This window comes from Culex quinquefasciatus, chromosome 3 (assembly GCF_015732765.1).
Source record: "Culex quinquefasciatus strain JHB chromosome 3, VPISU_Cqui_1.0_pri_paternal, whole genome shotgun sequence".
Classification (NCBI taxonomy): Eukaryota; Metazoa; Arthropoda; class Insecta; order Diptera; family Culicidae; genus Culex; species Culex quinquefasciatus.
The window spans coordinates 157,693,962-157,720,920 of record NC_051863.1 but is presented as its reverse complement, the minus strand read 5'-3'; the positions used below and the strand labels follow the sequence as shown (position 1 = coordinate 157,720,920).

General features: G+C 34.7%; 1 protein-coding gene across 1 annotated transcript in view; it reads right to left on the bottom strand.

Moving 5' to 3' along the window:
* Nucleotides 1-932: 932 nt before the first annotated feature.
* The window catches only part of LOC6036247 (cAMP-dependent protein kinase type II regulatory subunit), a 71,461-nt gene continuing 45,434 nt past the window's right edge, over nucleotides 933-26,959 (bottom strand). The window contains exons 7-10 of the mRNA XM_038261300.1: nucleotides 24,698-24,845; nucleotides 24,530-24,605; nucleotides 14,726-14,908; nucleotides 933-2,677 (exon numbers count right to left, since the gene is read on the bottom strand). Coding sequence (XP_038117228.1) covers nucleotides 2,547-2,677; nucleotides 14,726-14,908; nucleotides 24,530-24,605; nucleotides 24,698-24,845 — 538 coding nt within the window. The 3' untranslated portion in view covers nucleotides 933-2,546. The remainder of the gene's footprint in view (nucleotides 2,678-14,725; nucleotides 14,909-24,529; nucleotides 24,606-24,697; nucleotides 24,846-26,959) is intronic.

Sequence of the window (26,959 nt, the reverse complement as noted above, 5' to 3'; positions counted from 1 at the left end):
TTATAAAATTTTGACAATCACTGCTGAGATCACGGCAGAGATACAGTGAAAAATGAGTTCTTCTTAGAGTTACTCATTTATCGCGGAAACTATTGGATCGAACTTTAATGATAAAAGTTTAAGTTTAGTGATATTTTTGGTTGATTCAGCAAAAAAATATTTCAAAATTCAAAATCAGCAAAAAAACACTTTTTTTCTGAAAATAAATTACCAAAACCTACAACTTTGCTCAACAATCCAAATCGACAAGAAAATTCCTTCTCAAGATACATAGTTTCAAATTTTGTCGCCTATTTTGTTTACCAGCCTGTAAAATTGTACAGAGACTTGTATGGATAAACTAATAATACAAAATTTCCACATTTGACGTCGGGAATGCATGGACAATTGTTCGTCCAAATTGGAAAAATACAAAATTTAAAATCACGATAAAACTGCAAAAACGTACAGAATGACTTAGCTTTTTAAATTTCTCATATTTTATCTGGAAATTTCAAAAACAACTTGAAACCGTTTGTTTCATCAACCTCACTAAAAAAAACAAACAAAGCATGTCATTTCTTCTAGTTGTGTGATGCTGTCAAAATGGATATTTGTTGTTCAAGCCTACTGCGTCCTATGAGATGCGAAAAAACTATAATTCGTGTGTCTAGTTTTTTTTTCTTAGTTTCTCTCAGTAGTAGGCGGTGATCGCGATATGATGTCTCACTTTTTTCCACTCTCATCTCAACAGTGCTGGATGAGTTTCCGCATTTTCTAAACTTCTAGCTTTGTGCAGTTTTGTTTAAACGTTTGTTTTTTTTTTTCCTAATGATTTTCTTTTTTCTCATGCATGCCTTCGCTCTCCTGGGAGCCGCATCGAAGTCTTATGATTTATCAGTTTTTTTATGCATTCTCAAATGGCTGATCTCTCTCGCTATCTGATTTTTTACTGGTTATTAAATATATACTCTGCTTAACTTTCCTTAATTAAATCTCTGCTGTTTTCTTAACTTACTTACATATCAATTCATATATCTTATAGAGTGATATTGTTTTTTTTTTTGTTTTTTCTTCTTTTATATTTTATGTTAAACACTGCTCAAAGTTTTATCTTTAAATTGTGACAATTTTTTGTTACTTTTTGCTAGTTAAGTTTTTTTTTGTATTTTTTTTTTGTTGCTTACCTCATGATCGAATAAATAACAGAAATAAGTTAATTTTTGCTTATTACTTTCTTTTCATGTGTGTCTCATGTAATCTTTACCTTCTCCCTTTTTCAGTGATCAGTTAGTTTGCTAGTACAGTTTGCTTTTGTTTTTGCTTGTTTTACGAATACTTGCTAAAAAGTTCTTCATAGTTTTTTTTTTCTTAATAAATCCATTCATTTCACCATTTAGTAATAATCGTGTCTGCTGCTGTTGTTTAGATATTGATGTTATCAGTTATATTTTTTTTGTTTTCTTTTTTGTGTTTTTTTTTTGTTCAAATTTCTCACACTACTTTTCACTATTTTGTTCAAACACACAGTTACTAATGCTTGTGTTGTGTATTTTCAAATATTTTTCTTGTTTTTTTTTGTTTGATTTGTTACACAACACTTTACAGTTACCTGAAATAGGGGGGAGCGGGAAACATTGCGTTTCTTGTGTTTGCTTGTTTTGTGTGTATTTCAATATCTAGTTGTTTGCTTTTTCATAATTATTAGTTTTATTATACATATAATCTTTCTTTCTTTATGTGTATGCTTTGTTTAATCGAAAACTGATGCTGGTGGCGGCGGTGGTGACTTGTCGTGTCTCCGACACCGATTAGTTTAATGCTTTTTTTTAGAGTTTTATTCTTTTCTTTTTTATCTGACTTGCTCAAATACAATCTGATATATAAATGTGATCATTCTCGTTCTAATATTTTTTTTAATTCTCTCTGCGATAAAAGCGCGCATCCCGTCTCTTCCTCTAAAAATCTAAAAACTACGATTTATTTGCAAAAACAATAAAATAAAAGTTAGTAATAATTATATGATGGCTGACTGCTTCGTCACAATTTTATTTCCTTCTTGTCTCGGTGGATGATCCAGCCACGTATGATGACGATGACACGATGATTAGAGTTTGGCCAGCCTGTCTAGTTGCTCCGCCGCATCCGGAACATCGCCGGGGGTGTCCGGGCATTAGCTCAAGCTAACAACCTCCACTTTCTGGGCCACGCTGCTGTTGCTGTTGCTGATATATAAGATGGTAGAGAAAAATTGTGGAAACCCAGAAATGTGTCGGCCCCGGAACCGATGGTAAGGCAAACCCGGAACGTTTTTCACGGACCCCGTCGGGCGCAAGAATACCGGCCGGCTAGCGTGGGCCACGTGGCCGCGGCGTGCCACAAGCCAAAACGAACCACGTGGCGGCTATTCCTTTTTAATAATCGTAGAATGTGTGATGCTTGATGAGTGATTTGGATTTTTTTGTGTTAGTTTTGCTGATTTTGTTGTTGTTACATAATTTCCCTTTTTAAGAAGACTTCTGCTGCGATTGCTGGTTGGTTGGTTGGTTTGTTGGTCTAGTTCACGCTTATCGGATGTCGCTGATGTTGTTCTTGCTGCCGAAGATCTTGACCAGCTGGGACTCGTAGTCGCCAATGTTGCGCTTCATCAGGTTCATGCACGGACCTAAGAGCCGCTCGAACGCGTCCACGTCCAGGACTGAGGAGAGATAAGTGAAGAAAGTTTAGTTTTTTTTGCCAAATGTAAAGGTTTAAATTTTTTAAGTTAAAATTTAAATTAACAAAAATCAGCCAATTTAAGTGAAGAATTCCACATAAAATACGAATAGGAAAAAAACATGCCTTGATGCTTACCTTAATGTCACAGGAAAGAAAATAACCCGTTTTGGGTTGAAAATTGTAAATAAAATGTAAAAATAATACATTCGAAGCTCAAGTAATACTGCACTGTACTGCCCCAAGTAACATTTTAGGATTTATCAAAGCTGTCGCAACCGCTATAAAACCTTTCAGCCAAAACCAACATTAAAACCACTTAAGGAGCTATTACACTACCGCAAACAAACAAACAAACACGCACTTTTTCGTGTTTGACACAACTCGCAAACTTGTTTGCGGCAAACTCGCAAACAAGGCAAAATGTATTCAAGCTGACGTTTGTACAAACAAATCCAGACAAACAAACAAGGTCGTAAAAAAATGTTCGGAGTGAAAAGTGATTTGTTTTGTGCCTTTTGTTTCGCATTTTGGTCGTGTATTGTGTGCTGCGAGAAGAAGATTACCCTCTGAAAATGCAGCGTCATCAGAGTGCATAATTGACAAAGGGAGCGGCAATATTCGGAGTGAAAAGTGATTTTTTGTGATTTTCAAAGCCCTTCCTATATCATCGTTGTTCGGAAGGCACGGCGTCGGGTGGATTGTGTTTAAATTTTTCGAATAAGGTTTTATTTTTTTTTTGCGGTGAAAAAGCCATTTCTATATAATGAACGAAAGACGCACTGACAATTTGAATCGTTGAGTTAATAGTGGAGCAAAATAACTGTGTGTGAGTGATTTTGTGTGTTAACCAGAAAGACCTTCCCATAGCATCGTTGCTCGGAAGGCTCGGCGACGGGTCTGTTATGAAAGTCCTCCCCATAGCGTCGTGGCTCGGGAGGCATCGAAAAGCCAATACCTTAAAAAAATTAATCACGTGATGCTTGAAGGAGATGCTGTGGATTCAACGGTCTCAAGCGGTATCAACAAGTATATAGCGAAAAACTATGTGTTTGATGAGTCTGCAACTTCAACTATCGGACTAACATTCCTCCCTTTCGTTGAACTGCAGGCTTCTTGGGAGGGCGCCGGTATTGACTAATAAAGTAGAGATCTTCAGAGGTTAAACAATGAACGGATGGTTGGCTCCCACTGATCATTTTTGATTCATTGTTTAACTTCAGCTGATCTGTCAATAACGGAGTAGCAGCTCATTGGCAGTCAACCATGCTCATGCTCATGCTCATGCTCAAATCCAGACAAACAAACAATGTAGGCAAACTGGCAAACTGTCAAAAAGTGTGGGTTTGTTTGTTTGTTTGCTGTAGTGTAATAGCTCCTTTAGTCGTAACAAACTCCCCAGAACCTCGATAAACTCAGTTGAAACCCAAAAGGACCTCCGCAAAAGGTTGTTACGGCCTTAGAACTGAATCCCAACAACCTCCTCAAAGCCTTAATGAAACCTTATTAGGAGTTAGGGAAAAATGACATTTCCTTATTCTTCACCAACTTTTCAAAAAAAAAAAAAAAGTTTTCAGAAATGGTCATGGTAATTATTTTTAAAAATCGAAAAACTGCAAATATTTCGCTAAAATCAAATTTTCGGTGGCCTTTATCAAAAAATCTGTAAAGTACTTTTCGATTGCAAAATCAATTTTGCATTAAAAAATAACGTAAAATTTTGTTTTTGCATAAACTTTCGATTTTTTCCAAAAATCACTATTTTTTCAAAAGTTGCGGATTTTTGTTCCCTGAAACATATCAAAAATCTCGAAAATAAAAAAATACGTATTTTGGGAAATTGAGTTTTAGTGAAAAAAAAGTTGATTAAAAAATCTGCTATTTTTCCGTTTACCTATTTTTTTCTCAAAAGTCCTCAACAATACCTACAACTTTGCCGAAGACACCAAATTGATCAGAAAATTCACTCAATTTTACAGCTGTTTGAATATTTACGTACCATTTTTGTATGGACTGCAGCCAAAATTGTATGGAGACTTGTATGGGTGAACCAATGACACAAAATAGCTTATTTGGTCATAGGGAAGGCCCCCCACAAAGTTTGAGTCAAATAAAAAAAAAAAAAATAAAAAATTAAAATTGTCGAAATCGGCCGATTTCGTAGAGAGTTGCTCAATTATGGAACATGCAATTTAGAGGCAGTGTTTTGCTACTCAAGAAAAAATAAAGAATGTATAAAGAATTACTTTAAATAATGAGATAGCAAGAGAATGTCCCAATAAAAGGTTCTAAAAATAGTAGCGTCGGCAAAAAAGATGAATTTGGCATTCTATTGACAAATTATCACAAAAAGTGTTCCAAGTATGTGGGTGATCCAAATATGTGGGATGACTGTAACTGTGCAAATTTTCAGCCAAATCTGTTAAGGTATAGGGGTCGCTTTTTATCGTTGAAGTTTGTATGGAAAACCCCGCAAAAATGTACGGGGAAAGGCAAAAAAAAATCAAAATTCCGCTAAAAGGTAGCTTTAAATGTGTCGGATCATTGTCAAGTGTGAGATTTTTAAGTAAAATTGTATGACAAACTACTTTGTCCAAGGCCGTAAAACGATCCAAAGTAGCTATTGGTTGCGGTATGCTTTTAGTTCGGGAGATAATGAATGTTTAGTGAGAGTTTAGTATTTACATATCACTGCAAAAGCAGTTTCAAAATGGAGTTTTTGGATTTAAACGATTTATTGACAAAATACATGAAAATTTGACTTAAGAGCGAGTCCACGAGCAAAGCATACCCATCTCGCATCGACCTCACCAATCTGCCTGAAATTTTCAGGGGTTGTTTGAACATATAAAACTAGCATCTGGCCAAAATATGAGCACTCTAGGTCAACGGGAAGTGGGGCAAATCGGGACACAAAGTTTGAAGGTTCGAAAACGTAAAAAATCATAAAAAGGCTATAACTTAAGCAAAATTCAATTTAATTTCAAAATTCAAAGTGCATCTTGAAGGGCTTCAAAAATGCAACAAAATGCAGGGTAGAGCATTCCAATTGGTTAATTCTAAAGGGAGTTATTGGCATTTTAGTGAAAAAATAGCATGATTTTCAAACTGAAATAAAAAAGTGTTCCATCCAGATATCAACTCGGTTCGACCTGCAGCTTGTAGGGGACATCTGGAACTACCATCTGAGACTGAGACCGCTTTGGGTAAGGCAGTTTAACATATTGAATAGACACTTTTACTTTTAGTGAATTTTTTGGTAGTAAATTTTTGCTCGGGGGACCCCTTAGATCCCATTTTCTGGTGATAATTCTATCATAATCGTGTTTCTTAGACAATTTCACATAAGAAACATGCATAAAAATATTTGTTTTCATCCATTTTAACCCTTTAAAAAATGAAAGTTAAAAAAAAACTTTGATTCACATTTATTGAAAATCAAGTTTGTTTCCAAGGATACTGGTTGACACCAGAAAAAAAGCAACTTCTTATTTTTTTATCTTTCGTTTTTTAAAGGGTTCAAATGGATGATAATATACATTTTTATGCATGTTTCTATTGTGAAATTGTCTCAAGAACACGAATATGATAAAATTATCACCATAAAATGGGATCTAAGGGGTCCTTCGAGCAAAAATTTACTACCAAAAAATTCACTTAAAGTAAAAGTGTCTATTAAATATGTTAAACTGCCTTACCCAAAGCGGTCTCAGTCTCAGATGGTAGTCCCAGATGTCCCCTACAAGCTGCAGGTCGAGTTGATATCTGGATGGAACACTTTTATTTCAGTTTGAAAATCATGCTATTTTTCACTAAAATGCCAATAACTCCCTTTAGAATTAACCAATTGGAATGCTCTACCCTGCATTTTGTTGCATTTTTGAAGCCCTTCAAGATGCACTTTGAATTTTGAAATTAAATTGAATTTTGCTTAAGTTATAGCCTTTTATGATTTTTTACGTTTTCGAACCTTCAAACTTTGTGTCCTGATTTGCCCCTTGCTAGAGTGCTCATATTTTGGCCAGATGCTAGTTTTATATGTTCAAACAACCCCTGAAAATTTCAGGCAGATTGGTGAGGTCCAAACGACGTCCCATACAAAGGGGTATGCCCTGTTCGTGGACTCGCTCTTAAAATTTCACTCAATGGGTGTTTTTCGGAATTGCAAAAAATGTTGTATGGAACTCGTTGCAAAACTTGATTTTTTCAGCACTCTTCGTAATTATCCAACTCGGTGAACCTCGTTAGATAAATATACGACTCGTGCTGAAAAAGTCCTCTTTTTGCAACTTGTTGCATAAACTACTGAGCAATTCTCTGAGATTTCGGTAATTCGATTTTTTTTGTATTTTTTAATCCGGCTGAAACTTTTTTGGTGCCTTCGGTATGCCCAAAGAAGCCATTTTGCATCATTAGTTTGTCCATATAATTTTCCATACAAATTTGGCAGCTGTCCATACAAAAATGATGTATGAAAATTCAAAAATCTGTATCTTTTGAAGGAATTTTTTGATCGGTGTCTTCGGCAAAGTTGTAGGTATGAATACGGACTACATTGGAAAAAATGATACACGGTAAAAAAAAATTGGTGATTTTTAATTTAACTTTTTGTCACTAAAACTTGATTTGCAAAAAAACACTATTTTTAATTTTTTTTTATTTTTTGATATGTTTTAGGGGACATTAAATTCCAACTTTTCAGAAATTTCCAGAATGGGCAAAAAATCTTTGACTGAGTTATGATTTTTTGAATCAATACAGATTTTTTCAAAAAATCGAATATTGGTCGCAAAAATTTTTCAACTTCATTTTTCCATGTAAAATCGAATTTGCAATCAAAAAGTACTTAAGTGAATTTTTGATAAAGTGCACCGTTTTCAAGTTATAACCCTTTTAAGGTTACTTTTTTGAAAATAGTCGCAGTTTTTATTTTTTTTAAATTAGTGCCCATGTTTGCCCACATATGAAAAAAATAATTTTTAAAAGCTGGGAAAATTCTCTATATTTTGCTTTATTGAACTTTGTTCATACGACCCATAGTTGCTGAGATATTGCCATGCAAAGGTTAAAAAACAGGAAAATTGATGTTTTCTAAGTCTTACCCAAACAACCCACCATTTTCTAACGTCGATATCTCAGCAAATAATGGTCCGATTTTCAATGTTAATATATGAAACAATTGTGAAATTTTCCGATCTTTTCGAATACAATATTTTTAGAAATTTTGAATCAAGACTAACGTTTAAAATGGGCGTAATATTGAATGTTTGTGAGTTGTTTGGGTGAGACTTAGAAAACATTAATTTTCCAGTTTTTAACCTTTGCATGGCAATATCTCAGCAACTATGAGTCGTATCAACAAAGTTCAATAAAGCAACATATAGAGAATTTTCCCAGCTTTTCCAAATTATTTTTTTCAAATGCGGGCAAACATGGGCACTAATTTAAAAAAATTAAAAACTGCGACTATTTTCAAAAAAGTTACCTAAAAAGGGTTATAACTTGAAAACGGTGCACTTTATCAAAAATTCACTAAAGTTCTTTTTGATTGCAAATTTGATTTTACATCGAAAAATGAAGTTGAATTTTTTTTGAAAAAATCTGTATTGATTCAAAAAATCATAACTCGATCAAAGATTTTTTTTTACAGTGTATCATTTTTTTCAGTGTAGTCCATATTCATACCTACAACTTTGCCGAAGACACCAAATCGATCAAAAAATTCCTTCAAAAGATACAGATTTTTGAATTTTCACATATCATTTTTGTATGGACAGTTGCCAAATTTGTATGGAAAATTATATGGACAAACTAATGATGCAAATTGGCTTCTTTGGGCATACCGAAGGCACCAAAAAAGTTTCAGCCGGATTAAAAAATACAAAAATTAAAATTAAAGAAAAAATAGCGATTCCGTAGAGAACTGCTCTACTATTTTAAATCCGAAAAGGGATCAGGCTAAATTCATCACGAGTTTTGCACATAAATAGTGACATTGACAAACATATAATCATCTTCTCGTGTTCAGCAAAAAAAAAAGGAAATTCGATCGACAAAACACCTTTCACTACACTACAAGCACCCCATAAATCTCTGATTTATAAGGGGCAATTAATAAATCACAATTTTCCGCCCGATTGAATCCTGCACCACGGTGTTGATAAGGGGCCACGGCGACCTTCCAGCTTGGGTTGGCCTTTGTCAAGAGGCACAAATCACCGCGTCTTGGGTCGAATGGTGACACTTTTTTTTAGCTGCTGCTGCTGCTGCTCCAACTCCTTCTACTCCTCCTCATCCTTTTGCATCAGCCTGTTGCGGACAACAATTCAAGGACCAAAAAATCACTACCTCAACTCAACTCAGACAACATAAGCACGGATCATCATCGTCGCCATCGTCGTCCGTTTCGGGCAGGGATAAAACTCCCGGTGGAGAAAAAAGAACTTTCCCAGGTCCATTTCCATTCATTTTCTTGGCAGACGCCGCGAAGCTTCATCTTATTTTCCGTTTACTTTTTCCCCTGTTGCGGCCTCACGGTAAGGTAAGGAAAATCCCAGCTTTCTTTCATTTTCTTTCTTTTTTGTGGGTGGACTGGGAAAATTGATGAGTAATGATGATAAAGCGAAAGTGAAACCAACCCGCCAACCGTTCGTGACCAAAGGCGACACACGGAGCAGGAAAAATGATGACCCTGGAAATGGAAACCCACGTATTATTGTGTGTCTCCTGGCCGGGGCTCAGTGAAAGCCGAATCTCGAGTCTCGGGAGTCACATCCGTCTACTGGTCAGTGAGATTGGGCACGTAGCTTTAAGAGATATAGGCCTAACCTTGATGCATGGTGGATGAAAAACTTGAGTTATTTTGTTGTTAAAATACTAAATGTTCATTTGGTTTTATTTTATGTTATTTTTTTTTATTTTACAACTTACAATATTGTTTACAACATTTTTGTGCCCTTTTGAAATGTTAGGCTCCAATTGTACAAAAATAAACGTTATCCTAAATAGTTAACTATCAGCCAAGTGATCTATCAAAGAGCACAAGTTTTTTTCAAAATAAATATAAATTTTTAGCAAAAAAAGCTGAAATAAATTTTGCAATGGCCAAAGTTCAATGCAAATTTATTTCAAGTTCTAAACCCCTTCAAAATTTTCCCGAAAATTAGTTGTTTATCCTTTTCCGTCAGAAAAATCGAGATTATATTCTATATATGCAAAATATTATTAATCGAGATGACCCATGGGAGATTTAAACGTATAATGCTTGTGTCGCCTTTCTGATTAAGAATAAGTAAAAAAAATGTGTAAATTTGTTTTGAGTAAAATTAGAAGTTATAATATAACCTAATATATGATGTAATATTACCTTAATTTATGCTGAAAAAGTGGCAAGACACTGGTAAAGGTGTGAATTTACACATTTTTAGAAGTAAAAACACTAATTTTTTTCTGACATAAAAGTTATATGTACCCATTCCTAGATGTAATATTAACATGTTTTTTTACACTGTTTATACCAAGGTGTATATACGATTCACAATATTCTATCGGTGAAAAAAATGAGTTCATCAGAAAAAGGTATTTTCCATATAAAGTACCATTGGAGGAGGCTCAAGAATATTTTAATAATTTGTAAATAAGTCTTAGTATATGACGAATCACACGATGAGTCACATTCCATTTACCTTCGATTTAGTATAAACTTAAAAAAAAAGATTTTATAGAACAAATAGTGTAATCTTCACTAGTATGAAAAACATTTTTTTTTTCTCAAAAAACCAAATTTTCACCGATAGAATATTTTGAATTTATTTTTTATTTTTGGTTTGTGCCTTTCTTACAAAAGAAAGGTTTAAGGTTTGCTTTTGGAAAAACGCTTTTCTCAGAAATCCGGCGGGGAATCGTCCCAGAAAAAATCCTATGTCTAATTTGAAGGTTCTGATGCGCTCTTCCGATTGAATCTTGGCCCGAAACTCGGAACTCAAAGCCTGATTTTTGAGAGCTCTTTTTCTGAAATACTTGTGAGATGTCTGTATCCGCTCTTAAAAATTTGTGTCTTCGTTCATTGGAAAACCGCTCATAAAACCCACAATTTTTATGCTTCAGATTTGTAGCCGCGGGGTCGGAGACGAACATTTTATTTTTCGATTCACAATTTTCGACCAGTTAATGTGGTCAAAGACATTTTTAGAGGTATTTTTTGGACTATTTTAAAGATAACACTCTTAAATTAAAAGAATTCAGTTTCAAACAAAAAGCCATTCGAAAACATGCGCCATAAACTGCTTGGGCCCAAAATTTGAATATTTTCCAAAATTTATTTCCAGAGATATAGCCATTTTAGTTTATTACGTCTTATTTTGACCCTATTTATTACTATTATTTTTTTGGTTTTACACAGAATCATATGGGCAATTCTCTACCAACTCACACGAAATCGGGAAAAGTTGCCCCGACCCCTCTTCGATTTGCGTGAAACTTTGTCCTAAGGGGTAACTTTTGTCCCTGATCACGAATCCGAGGTCCGTTTTTTTGATATCTCGTGACGGAGGGGCGGTACGACCCCTTCCATTTTTGAACATGCAAAAAAAGGTGTTTTTCAATAATTTGCAGCCTGAAACGGAGATGAGATAGAAATTTGGTGTCAAAGGGACTTTTATGTAAAATTAGACGCCCGATTTGATGACGTACTCAGAATTCTGAAAAAACGTATTTTTCATCGAAAAAGACACTAAAAAAGTTTTAAAAATTCTCCCATTTTCCGTTACTCAACTGTAAAAATTTTTGGAACATGTCATTTTAAGGAAAATTTAATGTACTTTTCGAATCTACATTGACCCAGAAGGGTAATTTTTTCATTAAAAACAAAATTTTTCATTTTCAAATTTCGTGTGTTTTTCTAGAGTTATTATTAGAGTGAACAATGTTCTACAAAGTTGTGGAGCAGACAATTACAAAAATTTTGATATGTAAACATAAGGGGTTTGCTTATATATTATATATTATGCGTCGTCCGTGTCTGTCGCGGGTGACGATGAACGGCCATGATCGACGACGACCAACTTTTTCAATCCAAATCAAAACATAATTATTAACCTGCAAACATACGATTTTTTTAATTCTAGTAGCAATTTTTTACTAAAAAATAGAAAAAAAAAATAAAGAAATTTTAGACAATTTCTAATCCTTCCGATATTTTTTTTTTTTCTAATTCGAAACAATTATGTGGAAATTAATTGAATGTCATTATTCTCCTTTAAAAAAAAGGACACAAAAATTGACAAAATTTGTAAATATGTTCATTATGGTGGGTACGTTTTTCAAAAAGTTCTCCGATCATGTTTTAGTATGGTTTCCCTTCTAGGGCATGCCCATAGGGACTTTCATGCCAAATATCAGCTCATTTGGTTGAAAACTGGCTGCGCGCATCAGGGTTAAAGTTTACATGGGAATTACTATGGGAAATTTGGACTTTTTGTTCAAACGCTCCTACAGGTCTGGAAAAATCACGCGCCAACCTCTGGTATGGTCAGGCCTAAGGAGAATGGTCTGGAGAACACTTTTCCCGAAGAGAGCATATGGATTCGTTGTCCCTAGACCTGGCGCATTGGAAAACAATCTGATGTCTCCGGAATCAACGGTTTTCCCTGAAAAAGCATCAAATTTTCCTTAGCATGCTATGAAAGTTTGATGAACACCGCGACGCCATATGTCAGGTAGCTACCACGTGGTTGAAATCAGGGTTACCAGGTCAAAATTTGAAAAATCTTCCAAAATATCGACGAAAAATCTGGAAAAATCTGGCAGACGAAAATTTTACGATTGTGAATGGCAAAGGGGAGGCAGGATATGATTTGATTAAAAAGTTTGTAGAATTCAATTCAGAATTCAGGTCTAACTGATTTTATGACCTTAAAAAATTTGAATTTACATCTTCTTTTTGTGAAACATATTCTACTTTTATTTGATTTTCAATTAAATACGTTCATTTTAATCAATTTTTTTTTTATAAGATGGGCTAAAGTGAATAATCTGGCAAAATCTGTCAATATCTGGCACAGAGAAGGGTAAATCTTTATTCTGGCTGACACTTGAAAAATCTGGCATTCCCAGATTTATCTGGCAACCTGGCAACCCTGGTTGAAATATTAGCAACATAACTCAAATTTGGTATGCATAGATTCTGAATTCGACTAAATAATATCAGGATTGATCAAAATGATCATTTTGTAGTTTAAAAGAGGATTGAAATTGAATATTCCAGCAGTTTCTCACCCACGAGGTAGCTACCTGACATATGGCGTCACGGTGTTCATCAAGCTTTCATAGCATGCTAAGGAAAATTTGATGCTTTTTCAGGGAAAACCGTTGATTCCGGAGACATCAGATTGTTTTCCAATGCGCCAGGTCTAGGGACAACGAATCCATATGCTCTCTTCGGGAAAAGTGTTCTCCAGACCATTCTCCTTAGACCAGAAGTTGGCGCGTAATTTTTCCAGACCTGTAGGAGCGTTTGAACAAAAAGTCCAAATTTCCCATAGTAATTCCCATGTAAACTTTAACCCTGATGCGCGCAGCCAGTTTTCAACCAAATGAGCTGATATTTGGCATGAGAGTCCCTATGGGCATGCCCTACAAGGGGAACCATACTAAAACTTGATCGGAGAATTTTTTGAAAAACGTACCCACCCTATATGTTCATGTATAATAATTCAAAAAGTACATAGAATCAAGCTCAAATCCATTTAATGATTTGAAATATAATGAAAATTAAAAAAAAAAACTTTAAAAAATACCACAGAAATTAGCAAACTCAAAAGAATTTGTCCCACTATGCATGACTGTTGGCCGCTGGCTTCCCACAGCACCAACACAACACCACCACCAAACAAATGGCCCTCGGGGCCTGCTAAACCTCGGAGGGTTAAGGATCTCCAAACGTTCGGCAGAGGAGGGGGACCGAAGAAAATAACGAAAATCAATTTTCCTCATTTTGAACATTAATTTCCACACGGCTCGCGCTCAGCTTATAGAAGAAGAAGAAGAGGAGGAAACGCAAAAGCTAAACTAAAGACTTACACTTTAAGGATCGGCGGACGGTGGAGATTAAGAGTGGGTTGGACTTGGTGACTTTGGAGCTTTCATCGGGGGTAATTTTTTACACTTTTTCTCCGCTTGGTGAAGCAGCGGATACACGCCCACCATTAAAACGTAGCACTAATGTTTCACCGGCACGAGAATTTATGTTTGGACTTTTGGAGAGTTCTGTTGGATCTCAATTGTGAGGATTAACTTTTAAGGGTGGAACTACAGTGGACTCTCTCGTTATCGATATTGAAGGGACCGTCGAGAGCGGGAGTTATCAAATTATAGAACACAATATCAAAGTAATCTATTTGAAGGGACTGAAAAAATTATTGACAGCTGGAGCAATATTGATATCGAGAAGATCGACAGCCAGAGAGTCGACTGTAGTTGGATTTGAAATCGCAAAGAAAGCTTTGTATTTATATGTTATATAATTCAAAGTTAAAAGTGAAAGTGAATTATTCCTCCCGGCAAGCTTCCAAAATCATCCTCCAAACGGGTTCATCCACAAAGCGGTAGTGTTTCATTCCGCGCAGCATCACATCCATCAATTTCCCGAGCAGACGCTCGAAACAGTCCGTTTGGATAACTTTACGATATTTATTTTATTATACAAAACCATACAAACCATTTTTTCGGCCACCACGGATAATTGAAGGGTTACATAAAGTGTTAGCAAACAAGATTAAGTTAACAAAGTGCGTGCAACAAAATAAGAGTGAATAAGTTAAGGAAGAAAGAAGAGAGTTAAAAAAGAACAAAACTAGATTAGAAAAGATACATGTTAAGAAAACAAGCTAATTTTGATTTACTAATTTAAATTAAAAACTTTTTTCATGCAAACTGTAAAAAAAACACACAAATCTACAAAAGCGGCCAATTCAATGTCCAATTCTAGAGAGCAAACATTAAAAAAAAATCCATCCAAATCCGTTCTACTTACATGCCACCTTGACGTTATCGACGGCGTAGGCGGAGGCGGCCCGGGGCCGGTGGGTGACGAGGGCCAGCTCGCCAAAGTAGCCGCCCTTCTCGAGGTTCGAGACCTCGACCTCGCCGGCGTCCTGCTGGATGCGGATCGACACCTTGCCCTGCTCGATGAAGTACATCCCGTCGGCGACGTCACCTGAGGAAAAAAAAAGTAGGTTAAAATCAGACATGCATTGGCACTATGAGCTCTTTCTAACGGCACTCAGCTTGTTCTAGATGGCATTTTCGTTTAAAGCAATGTTATGCTTGTTGCTAGGTAAAAATCTCTTGGTTTTGGCTTGAATAATGTGTAGAAAACATTGGTTCATTGGAAAACCCGATTTTAGCTATATTTTCATGTAAATGTTCTCTTAAGCTCTCAAGAAGAACTTCTTAAAAGCTCTTTGAGTGCAATTAAGAGTTCTTAACCTATATCTCAGTTGGGTTTCAAAATAATCTCTCAGGGTCTTCGGGAGCCTTGAAGACAAGCGTAATTAGCGTATTCTAATCACTGGCACAACATGCTGGGTATCTTCTACGTGAAATGCCAAGCAAGTTCTTCTAAAAGAGGAGTTAGAGCGGATGCATGTCTGGTTAAAATGAATATTGGTAATTTTAAATCAATTTTTTAATTTGTAATTTGAAAATATTTGTCCACTTTACAAATGTGTTTGCAAATGTGTTGCAGACTATCTCTGTATCGGTATCAAAGAGCCCGTCGAGAGCAGGAGGTAGCAAATTCAAATCAAATTATTCGCTCTACAGCATTGCCTTGGCGTTCTCGATTGCGTAAAATCTAAATAGGGTAGAGGACCCAGACATCGCTCACTTTATAGTGGCAATCTAGGAAATTTGATGAGAATTTGATGACAATTAATGGTTTTTGGTTCTATTTGTCGTAGAACGTTGATAAACTATTTGATTTTAAGTTTCCACAAGGTTTTTATCATTAACATGTTCATTTTTTTATAAAAATTTGCGTTTTAATAAAGTGCTCTGAAGAGCCTATTTTCGCCCCCCTAAATCCAATTTTCGCCCACCCTTGGAACCAGTTTTCGCCCACGACAAAAATCAAGAAATCAAATGAAATTATGACACAGAGCTAAGGAAATATGGTCTCCTATTGATACGCACTTCTCACTCTCACTAAAAAAAATATGACTGAATCAAAATTTGTGATAGAACTCATGTGTCCCTGTTCACCCAAGATAAGGGTACACAGTTACAATTAGCTCCATGTTGTTGATTTTGTTAGGGGAGCTTTAACTCTATGGGTCATTTGCTCCCGAATTGACTCAATATAAAACATCGAGTACCTCCTAATAAAAATATTAAAGCACATGTGTAACTACTTCTCCATCCTCTGCTTAATTTGTTCTCCTATGTACCAGTAAACTTTTACAACATTTGAACCAAAACCCCTTATGAATGAAAGTAATTAAAATGATTATTTAAACTTTAAAAATAATCTAGAATGTTCCAAATATATTTTCAAGCACATTTCGCTGCGATTAGAAAAGTTTTTATGGTAAACGAAAACTGGTTCTAGTTAAAATCTTAAAACACAATACTAGATTTCGCCCTGGTCGAAAATTGGATCGAATGTTTTTTCATGACCCCAGAAATCGCCCACTTTATTTTATTGAAATAACCTTTGGTAAATGTTTAAAACAGGTAAATCACAAGATTTTCATGAAATTCAGACTTACAGTGAACTAATGAATTATTATTTCACATTATTTTCGGACAAAATTAGTTGTTTTCTCTCATTAACATTATTACCCGCTGTAGTCTAAATTGACAAAAATATGGCGGCTGCAGTTAGGCTTTTTTTGAAAAGCTTATAAAAACTTAATAAACAATAGAAATTCATTAGGAAAGTTTCAATTAGTACTTGAAATGAATGAATATGTAAACCTGCATAATAAATTCAACCAAAAAACGGTATGAGTTTGCTAAATACAGATTAAACCCAGTAAGTGGGCGAAAACTGGAGCAGGGCGAAAACTGGGTCCTCTACCCTAGAATTTGTACAAGCTAATACAGTAGTTTTTCGGTAACTGGGCTGAGAACGTAGCCCAGTTACCGAATGTTGCTCGTTAACTGGGCTGAACAAAAAATAACGAGGGGACCACCGATGCATAATATTTTCCAGATGAAATATAAAAATAAAATTGCTCAAATTTATTTACAATGCTTTCTTTTCATATTTCTTTAATTGTAACATGAAATTAAACAAAAGTTTGAAAAAAGTTTTTTATTTATTGAATATGATTTTTGCATCCATTAATCCCTCGGTCATTTTGATTTGTTTTGGTTTTTTGACGTTTGTCTGCTTTTTAACTGGGCTACGGCCCAGTTATCGAGCGCCCAGTTAAAAAGCAGCCCAGTAACCGAACAACTACTGTAGTGGCAAATTTTGCCTGAAACCCAGAAATAGATTTATTTTTTTAGCAAACCAAATTTTTGGATCAACCTAAAATAAAAATGGAAATTAATGGCATACTACTTTTTTGATTCGGAATTGAAAAATAGTGATTTTGTTTACGAAAGTCAAAGAAACATAATTTTAGTTTTTTTTAAAGCTCTTGTAATTTTTGAAAGGTGTATAAAAGATCCCTTCTATGTAAATTAATGATAAAATTTTGTTTTTGTAAATATTTTAACTTTTCCTTACAGAGCTATGAAAAGAACTGACAACAGGATAAAAACCGTTTTTTTTGCTCAGGTTTGAAATAATGAAACAACTCATGAAAATATAACAGATTTTTTTTTTTTCAATAACAATAAGGCTGGTACAAATTTTATATAAAGTTTTTGTCAACCCCCCCGCCCTCCTTCGAAATTGGCCTGAAAAATCAGGGCCCCCTCGCCCCCGACGCCGGGCAGAGAAGAGGGACAAAAACTTTGAAAAATATGTGCATCGGCCTAAAATGTAATTAAATATAAATCCGTCCATACTCAAAATTTCAGTTTTCATCGGGATTTTTTCATACATTTTCGAAAGTAATATTACATTTTTTTGAAACTACTCAAAATGTTCACAAAATTACGTATTTTTGAGAAAATAGTCAAAATTTAAGTTTCCTAACGTATGGGTATCAAATGACCGGGATTTTTTTCATACATTTCAAAAGTTTTAAAAACTAAAAAAATAGTTTTTTTTTCTAAAATACGTAGTTTTGCGATTTTTTTTTAGTATTTTCAAAACATTTTGTTGAAACTTTCGAAATGTATAAAAAAATATCGATCATTTGATACCCATATTGTAAAACATGAAATTTGGAATATTTTTCGAAAAAACGTAGTTTTGTGAAAATTTTGAGTATTTTTCAAAAACTCGTGTTATTACTTTCGCAATGTATGAAAAATTCCCGAACATTTGAAACATTTTGAAAATTATAACACTTTTTTCAAATACCGTAAACCGGGGTGACTTTGATAGGATTTCAATTTATTTTTGAAATATTTTCCAACTGGTAAGGTTTTCCCAAGATTATTATTTTTGAAACATGTACTGGGGTAGGCCACACACAGTCCATGCACTATTTTTGAAATAAAGTTTTTTCAATAGTGTTTAGAAAAATAGTTACGTTAAAAATTAGTTTAAATTCCGGGGTGACTTTGGTAGTAATATTTTTTCTTTAAAAAACAGATTCAAGGTGTTCAAATTTCATTTTTACGTCAAATATACCATCTAAGGTTGCTGATATAGTTTTTAAGAAAAAAATTAAAATATTCAAATTATTGTTTATATTTAGTTTAATAAGTTTATAAGCATTTAAACAAAATACATATAAATTTCATGTAAAATTGTAAAATAGTCGACATTTTTCCTGAAATTCGTTAAAACCAGTTTTGTTTATAAAATTATTGATTTATATTGCATTTAAAACTGATTTCGAAGCACGAATTACATGTTTACACATTTTACATAAAATTTGTTTAACTAACATTGCCTATAAATTTGAAGATTTTGTTTTTGAATTGTGTTTCAAAAACATACATTATTTATTATTTACAAATTTATGTTGCCTTCACATAGTGGAAAATTGTCCAAAGAATCCGAAAATGCATTCCGTTTTCTGATTCAAAATCATGTTTATTGAAAAAATCATGACACTCTCTGAAGTATGAAATAATGTCTTTCATCAACTTTTTCTTTATTATAGTTAACTAACTTTTTAAAATTTTCAAAATTTTATCAAAAGTTTTTCTTGAGGTACTTTGAGCACTCCTCTACCACGGTCAGTATAATTTCAAACCATTGCGTACGTATTTAATTTGTACTCTTCATTTTGCGGAAAAATCTGAAACCTATCAAAGTCAACCCGGCTATCAAAGTCACCCCGTTTTACGGTACTAAAATTTTTCATTTGTCAAATTATCAGGATTTTTCATACATTCCGAAAGTAATTACAAAAAAAAAATGGAAAATACTCAAAAAAAGTCACAAAACTACATATTTGTGAAGAAATCATCTAAATTTCAGTATTGTTTCAATATGGGTATCCAATAATCGGGTTGTTTTTTAAAACATTTCGAAGGTTATAACACGTTTTTTTAATTAAAAAAAATGTAAAGGAAAATAGTTATAACACAATTTATTTAAGAGCGAGTCCACGAGCAAAGCATACCCATCTCGCATCGACCTCACCAATCTGCCTGAAATTTTCAGGGGTTTTTTGTACATATAAAACTAGCATCTGGCCAAAATATGAGCACTCTAGGTCAACGGAAGGTGGGGCAAATCGAGACACAAAGTTTAAAGGTTCAAAAACGTCAAAAATCTTAAAAAGGCTATAACTTAGACAAAATTCAATTAAATTTCAAAATTCAAAATGCATCTGAAAGGGCTCAAAAAATGCAGCAAAATGCAGGGTAGAGCATCTCGATTGGTTATATCTAAAGAGAGTTATTGGCATTATGGTGAAAAAATAGCATAATTTTCAAACTCAAATAAAAAAGTGTTCCATCCAGATATCAAATCGGTTCGACCTGCAGCTTGTAGGGGACATCTGGGACTACCATCTGAGACAGAGAACGCTTTGGGTAAGGCAATTTAACATTTTAAATAGACACTTCTACTTTTAGTGAATTTTTTGGTTGTAAATTTATGCTCGGGGGACCCCTTAGATCTCATTTTATGGTGATAATTTTATCATATTCGTGTTCCTGAGACAATTTCACAATAGAAACATGCATAAAAATGTTTATTTTGATCCATTTTAACCCTTTAAAAAATAAAAGTAAAAGAAATTAAAAAGCTTCTTTTTTCTGGTGTTATCTAGTATCCTTGGAAACGAGCTTGATTTTCAATAAATGTGAATCCAAGATTTTTCTTAACTTTTATTTTTTATAGGGTTAAAATGGATCAAAATAAACATTTTTATGCATGTTTCTATTGTGAAATTGTCTCAGAAACACGAATATGATAAAATTATCACCAGAAAATGGGATCAAAGGGGTCCCCCGAGCAAAAATTTACAACCAAAAAAATCACTAAAAGTAAAAGTGTCTATTTAATATGTTAAACTGCCTTACCCAAAGCGTTCTCTGTCTCAGATGGTAGTCCCAGATGTCCCCTACAAGCTGCAGGTCGAAACGAGTTGATATCTGGATGGAACACTTTTTTTATTTGAGTTTGAAAATTATGCTATTTTTCATCAAATTGCCAATAACTCCCTTTAAATTTAACCAATCGAGATGCTCTACAATGCATTTTGTTGCATTTTTTGAGCCCTTTCAGATGCATTTTGAATTTTGAAATTTAATTGAATTTTGCCTAAGTTATAGCCTTTTTAAGATTTTTGACGTTTTTGAACCTTTAAACTTTGTGTCCCGATTTGCCCCACTTCCCGTTGACCTAGAGTGCTCATATTTTGGCCAGATGCTAGTTTTATATGTACAAAAAACCCCTGAAAATTTCAGGCAGATTGGTGAGGTCCAAACGACTTCCCATACAAAGGGGTGTGCCCTGTTCGTGGACTCGCTCTTAAATACCCATATTGAAAAAAACTTAAATTTTGAGTATTTTTTTAAAAATACTTTGTTTTGTAAATATTTTGAGAAGTTTCAAAAATTTGTGACATTACTTTAGAAATGTATGCAAAAATCTCTATCATTTGATACCTATATTGTAAAAAAAAAACAGAAATGTTGAGTATGTGTTTTCATAATTCGAAGTTTTGTGAAAAGTTTGAGTAGTTTAAAAAATTTGTGTGATTACTTTCGAAATGTATGAAAAAATCTCTATCATTTGATATCCATTTGGATGTAACAAATATGACTTTTTGGCGGGCATTCAGGGGTTTGTTCCGGTGGGCATACTGAGCCTAAATCCCAAATATGAGCCTGATTGGACGTAACAGGAGCTGGCGCTCCGCCCTTCTTTTTTAAATGGGATTTAACCCGTAAAAAAGATGTTTTCAAAAATGTAAAATTTGAGGCATTTTGGCCACTAAAGGAATTTTGGCAACCTGGAGCTCAGTACAGACCTTCAAAGTTTGGCATATTTTCGAAAAATCGTCCCCGGCATAACTCATATTAAGGATTTGGGCTTAGTATGCCCACCGGAACAAACCCCTGAATGCCCGCCAAAAAGTCATTTTTGTTACACTCTAATATCCATATCGGGGTTTTTTTTTGAGAAAAAAAAAATTGAATTTCAAAACAACAGACAAGAAGGCGTATTTTTGTGAAAATTTTCATGTAATTATGATTGCAATGGACAGCTGACATCATCCCGAATCCAAAACACTATAATTATTTAAAGTTGGGATGATTTTTCATAGGATTATAGCCAATGTCTCCCATATAGCCCATAAGCTCTGTGCTTTAGTTATGCACGCCTCGGTTTTGCATCCCCTATATGCAGTGCTAAACCGAGGCATGACTGTACTAGTTATTAATTATGTACTAATACAGTAACAGTACTCACAATTGCTGTTATTGTCTTGGATTTATTTGATATATTTATTTATTTTTATTTACTAGATCACTCATTCCCTAAATGTATGAGTGTTACGGTAAAGATAATAATAATTGAAAGTCTCTCAACAATTGAAAATTGCATGATTTTTTGTGTGTTGCCCGCTTTGACACCAACTAAATCCTTCAAGAGTAATCCCTAGCGCTCGGTAGATTTTCCCCCGTTGCTATGCAATTGACGTCATGATTCGAAATCCGGACACTTAGTAGCATATCATTTTTGTTGTAGCTAACAAATAATCATGTAATAAGTTGGAAATAAAGAAAAATCATCAGGATGTAGTATTAACAGTCAGTTTTAAGAGAATGCATGCAAAATATGTCTTTTTTAACCATTTTTCATCAGAATTTGAAAATTAAAATGCTTCGAATCCCGGACACTGATAAAAGCTGATTCGACATCCGGGCACTTTTGCTTCGAATTCCAGACACTCGTTTTTGCTATTGAATCGCACAAATTTGGACGGAAATGTTAGTGAATGGCATGCTTTAGGTCTCAAATAAGCTGTTAACATAAAAAAATCGATATTTTATATAAAAAATTGCTTGAATTCAAGAAAATCAAAACCATAAATTTCTGCTTTGCTTTCCGGGTGCTTCGGACGCCTATGAAATATTTCACGTGAAATGTTTCGCATTTTTGGTAATCTTATAATTTTATTTAATTTAATTGTTTTGACATTAACGTGAAGACTTCCATCATTGTCATGATTTTTCGTTTGAAGCTATGAATTTTGCGTCTCTTTCAATATTTTGACTAAAATCCTTCAACAAGTTGTTTAGAATAGTGCCCTACTCAAGCTGATTTCTTTTGGTAACGATTATCCCATTCCTTGTAAAGTTGGAATCGTCATTAATCAATGATTACCAACTAGGACGTCAATGACTGTGACACAAAATTATATAAATTTTGAAGCACAATTAATTTAGATCAAAAATTCCTTCAGTGGCTTCAAGAAGGCAACACCCGGCACATGCTGATTCCTTTTGGTGCAGAAATTCGTTAAATTGAATTTAATACGGAATATTTTATAGTGATGATCAATTTCCTTCGAAAATGATCAACGGCTTCACCTTAACTACAGCGTTCAAACAAACATTAAATGAAAGTTGATGTTAGAATTCATCAAATAACCCATTTTTGTCATTTATAATGCGAACTTATATCCATATATTTGATAAAACAAGATGAGAGGGGTCTTGTAAATTTGATTTGGTTAACAGCGGTGGATTTTCTTGAAATAATTCGAACTGTCAAAAATCCACCAAAGCATCTACCACATTGATCGCACAAAAATCTGTGGTAGAAAAGTGTCCACCGGTAGATGCTTTGGTGGATTTTTGACAGTTCGAATTATTTCAAGAAAATCCACCGCGGTTAACCAAATCAAATTAACAAAAGCCCTGAGGTGTCCGGGTTTCGAAGCATCCGGGAATTCGAATCATGACGTTATCTCTTGACCTTTGACAGTGGTTCCCAGTTAACTCAATCCGAATTCTGAAACGGAATCTATTTAGAATCGTATACAAATTCCGTTTCAAACGCAACAACCTGTTCCGTGTTCGAACCGGTTGTTGCGTTTAAACCGAAATTTGTGTACGATTCTAATTAGATTCCGTTTCAAAATTCGGATTGATTTGACTGGGTTGCAGCGTCTGAAATCGTCCCCTTTGTTTTCCATGGAGACGCATAATCTTTACTCCAAAGAAAAAAAAAAACGAAAAGTTCAAACCGCAAAATTCCATATGGGGTGGACCATTAGCATCGCTGCATACGTGTCTATATTTGGGATGGCAGTTTTAGCGCAAATTAGTTTTCGTTCGTCCTGCGAGCGTGCTATTCCTGGCCAGGCCACCACTCTGTACGACAATGAGAGTTTCGACGGAAAGCAGAATCTGATTCTGAGGAAAACCTGGATTAAGTTGGTTATTCAACGGGCGAGATTGTTTGCTGGATACGTTAGTAACGTGGGATTACACCGTTATTCGAGATGAATATTTCAAAATGGTATCAGATAAATTCAATCATTCAAAATATTTATTCAAAGCGAGTATGATACACCGCAGTAATTGTTCCGGGACCTCATTATTTCCACAAGTTTAACACCCACGCAAATAAACAAAATCCCCACTCAGAGTGAACGCTCATGTAACAGGGAAAACTTTTGTGCAGTTTGCAACAATCCAGTAGGGGTGGGATTTCGCATCATGTGTTGCTACTCCTGTGGGGCAACACTATTGTGAATTCATATTTGCATCTGCTCGCCGAGCTTCAGCGAAAAATAGAAAACCTTGAAAGAGTTTTGCTCCGTCATTACCGTTTTGTAACCCGGGGTATTTTGATTTCACTGGAAAACTAAAATAAACTGTGTAGGACTACTGGAAGCGCAACCAATGCAATGCAACCACCAGTTGTAGAAACCACTATTTTAGAGTATCCGGAGGCGTCAAAAACAGTTTCCGGAAAGCGTTTTATGGTTTAAAATGTTTACATACATGGATTTAGAATAAAAAGAAATTGGGACATGACATTAGAAGGGAACAAACAAAAACTTTGAAATTTATTTGCAACTGTCTAATTAATTTTCTAGAATAATCCGGAGTCAAGTTTTCCCCAACAACACCAATCTTCAAGTTCGGAGCGAAGGTTTGCAAGGAAATAAATCAATTTCAGAGCAACTTTTGACTGACACCAAGCCAGGAACCGCCCGGCATCAGTAAATAAACTGTGTTCTTCGCTTAATGGACCTTGAATTTCGAACGGAGCCGCCCGGTCCCCGGTGCTTACCTTGCTTGATGATCCGCTCGCCCTGTGTGAAGGTTCGTGGTATTAGAGCATCGGCCAGGTTCATGCGTTCGTAGTTCTGCGAGAAACGAAAAAAAAATCACACCATAGCCGTTAGTAATGTGGTCAAAAATAGCACCCAGCTGAACAGCGCGTAAATCCTAGCCGTACCTGCAGGGTCTTCAGCATCGGGACCGAGTCCAGCAGGGCTTCGTACATTTTCCGTTTCCTGAAGGCGGACTTGAGCAGGATTCTCCGGAATGTCTGGCGGTCCATCGCCCACAGCTGGCCGTCCGTTTCGGCCTGGATGGTGGCAGCTCTGCAAGAGCAAAGAGAAGAAAGAGAGTGGGGGAAATTTGAAACCGAGCTCATCAACATCATTGGGCCGGGGAACGACGTCCAGTCTCCGGATGATGGACAGGTGTCTATGAATCTATATGACTGACTGTTAATGGAATCCCATTTCATGGAATGGATATTTGGGAAGTTCAGAAGCTAATCCAATGCGATCAGTTCTGAGAAGACTGTTTTTAACGCAACTGTAACTCAATTGTAATTGTGGTGCCATGCAATTTAAAATTCTTTTATTTATCAAAATTTTTAAAATCCATTTTTTTATGCTGGATCTAAGTAATTTTGATGAGATTTTTTGGTCAAGCATCAACCAAGTATTTGGTGGATTTGATTAGTATTATTTAAGTTTTATCACGTTTTTTAGAATATTTATATTCCTGAAATTGAGGTTTATCGGATCTTCATCGGATTTCTACCATTTTTATGCATCAATACTATTTTTTCATCAGAGTAAACCTTCTTTTCCACATTGAGTATTTCTCTACGTTTGGGAAAATAGACTTTTGTTTAGGAATGTTTAAAATCACGATTTTTGTTTCGCTGTTTATTACCGAAAGTTAGTATTTGTTTTTTCTGTTTTCTGATTTTTTTTGTTGTACCAAAAAAGGCATAATAAGTCAGAGTTCAGGATGGTGCAAAATCTGATAATATCGTAATTGTCAAACAAATTTCGGCATGAGTTACACTCACAGTCACTTAGGGCTATTCTACTTTTTTTCAGCATGTTTGTCCCTTGACTGTAGCCAGTGCTTCATTTAAAAATTTTATGATGCCCAAATATGGGACCTTCCATAAACCACGTGGACACTTTTTTGAAATCTCAGACCCCCCTCTCCTTCCTCCCCTCGTGGACAATTTCCATACAAAACAAATCTTTTTTGAATGGACAATCGCTGATCCCCCCCTCCTCTCAATGTGTCCACGTGGTTTATGGATGGTCCCTATGTCCCATTTGGTTAAAAATGCAAAAATAAGCGTTATAAAATGTATTCTAAGTTTATTACTGGAAAATTAACATTTTTGTCAATAATTTTTGTTTTACAGGAATAAATTTTCAATAGGTTCTTTCTGCGTAGGAAACCCATGACTCATAGGTTGTTTTGAAAATTTGCTCTAGAATTATTAGGATGAAGGTAGAGACGAAACCTTTAAATAACATTTTCGATAGCCTAAATTGCCCTCAACATTCAACTGACGATATCTCGTCAACTATTGGTTAGATTCTTAATACAAAAAGTTAATCAAATGAGCAATTCTCTACGAAATCGGCCGATGGTGATTTTTTCATTAAATTATTTTTTTACAGAAATTCAATTTGTATTTTTTAATTTTTATTTTTTTTATATGTTTTAGGAGACAAACCCTGCCTTTTTTCAGGCCATTCGGAAGATTGGCCCAACATTTTGCTATGTTTTTTTTAAATGGTGATTTTTGTAAAAAAATAAATTCTGTGCTTAAAATTGTTTGACCTAATTTTTTACATGTAAAATCGAATTTGCAATCGAAAAGAACTTTACAATTTTTTGATTAAGTACATCGTTTTCAAAATATAGCAATTCAAAGTTAAATTGTGTGCAATGATTGTCTATTCCAGAAAATATTTTTTTTCGAAAAGTTCTGAAAAATTCCTACAATTTCGTCTAAGAAACATTGAAGTCCAATCTTGCTGAAATACAGCGGACAAACGAAAAAGAAACAGGAAAATTGAAGTTTCCCAAGTCTCACCCAAACAACCCTCCATTTTCTAATGTCGATATTTCAGCAACTAGGGGAAATATACCCATTTTAAGCCTAATAAGCGGTCGTGTTTGAATGATGCTGGATAATCTGAAGTGTTCCTTGAAATTCACTAAAACCAAGTACACCAACGAGTAGAGCAACTTTTTGTGAACATTTCTGTTAATTTTCACTTTTATTAAAAGTTATGCTATTCCTTTTACAAGCATTTAAAAAATTTATTTCCCAAATGCATTCTAATCAGTCGAGTGCATTGGGCCACGCCCATTTTTCTATTTTCAGCTTAGTTCTTTTTTTCTTTCAGCGCTCTTATGGGTCTGCGTAGTGCTACCAAAATTGATG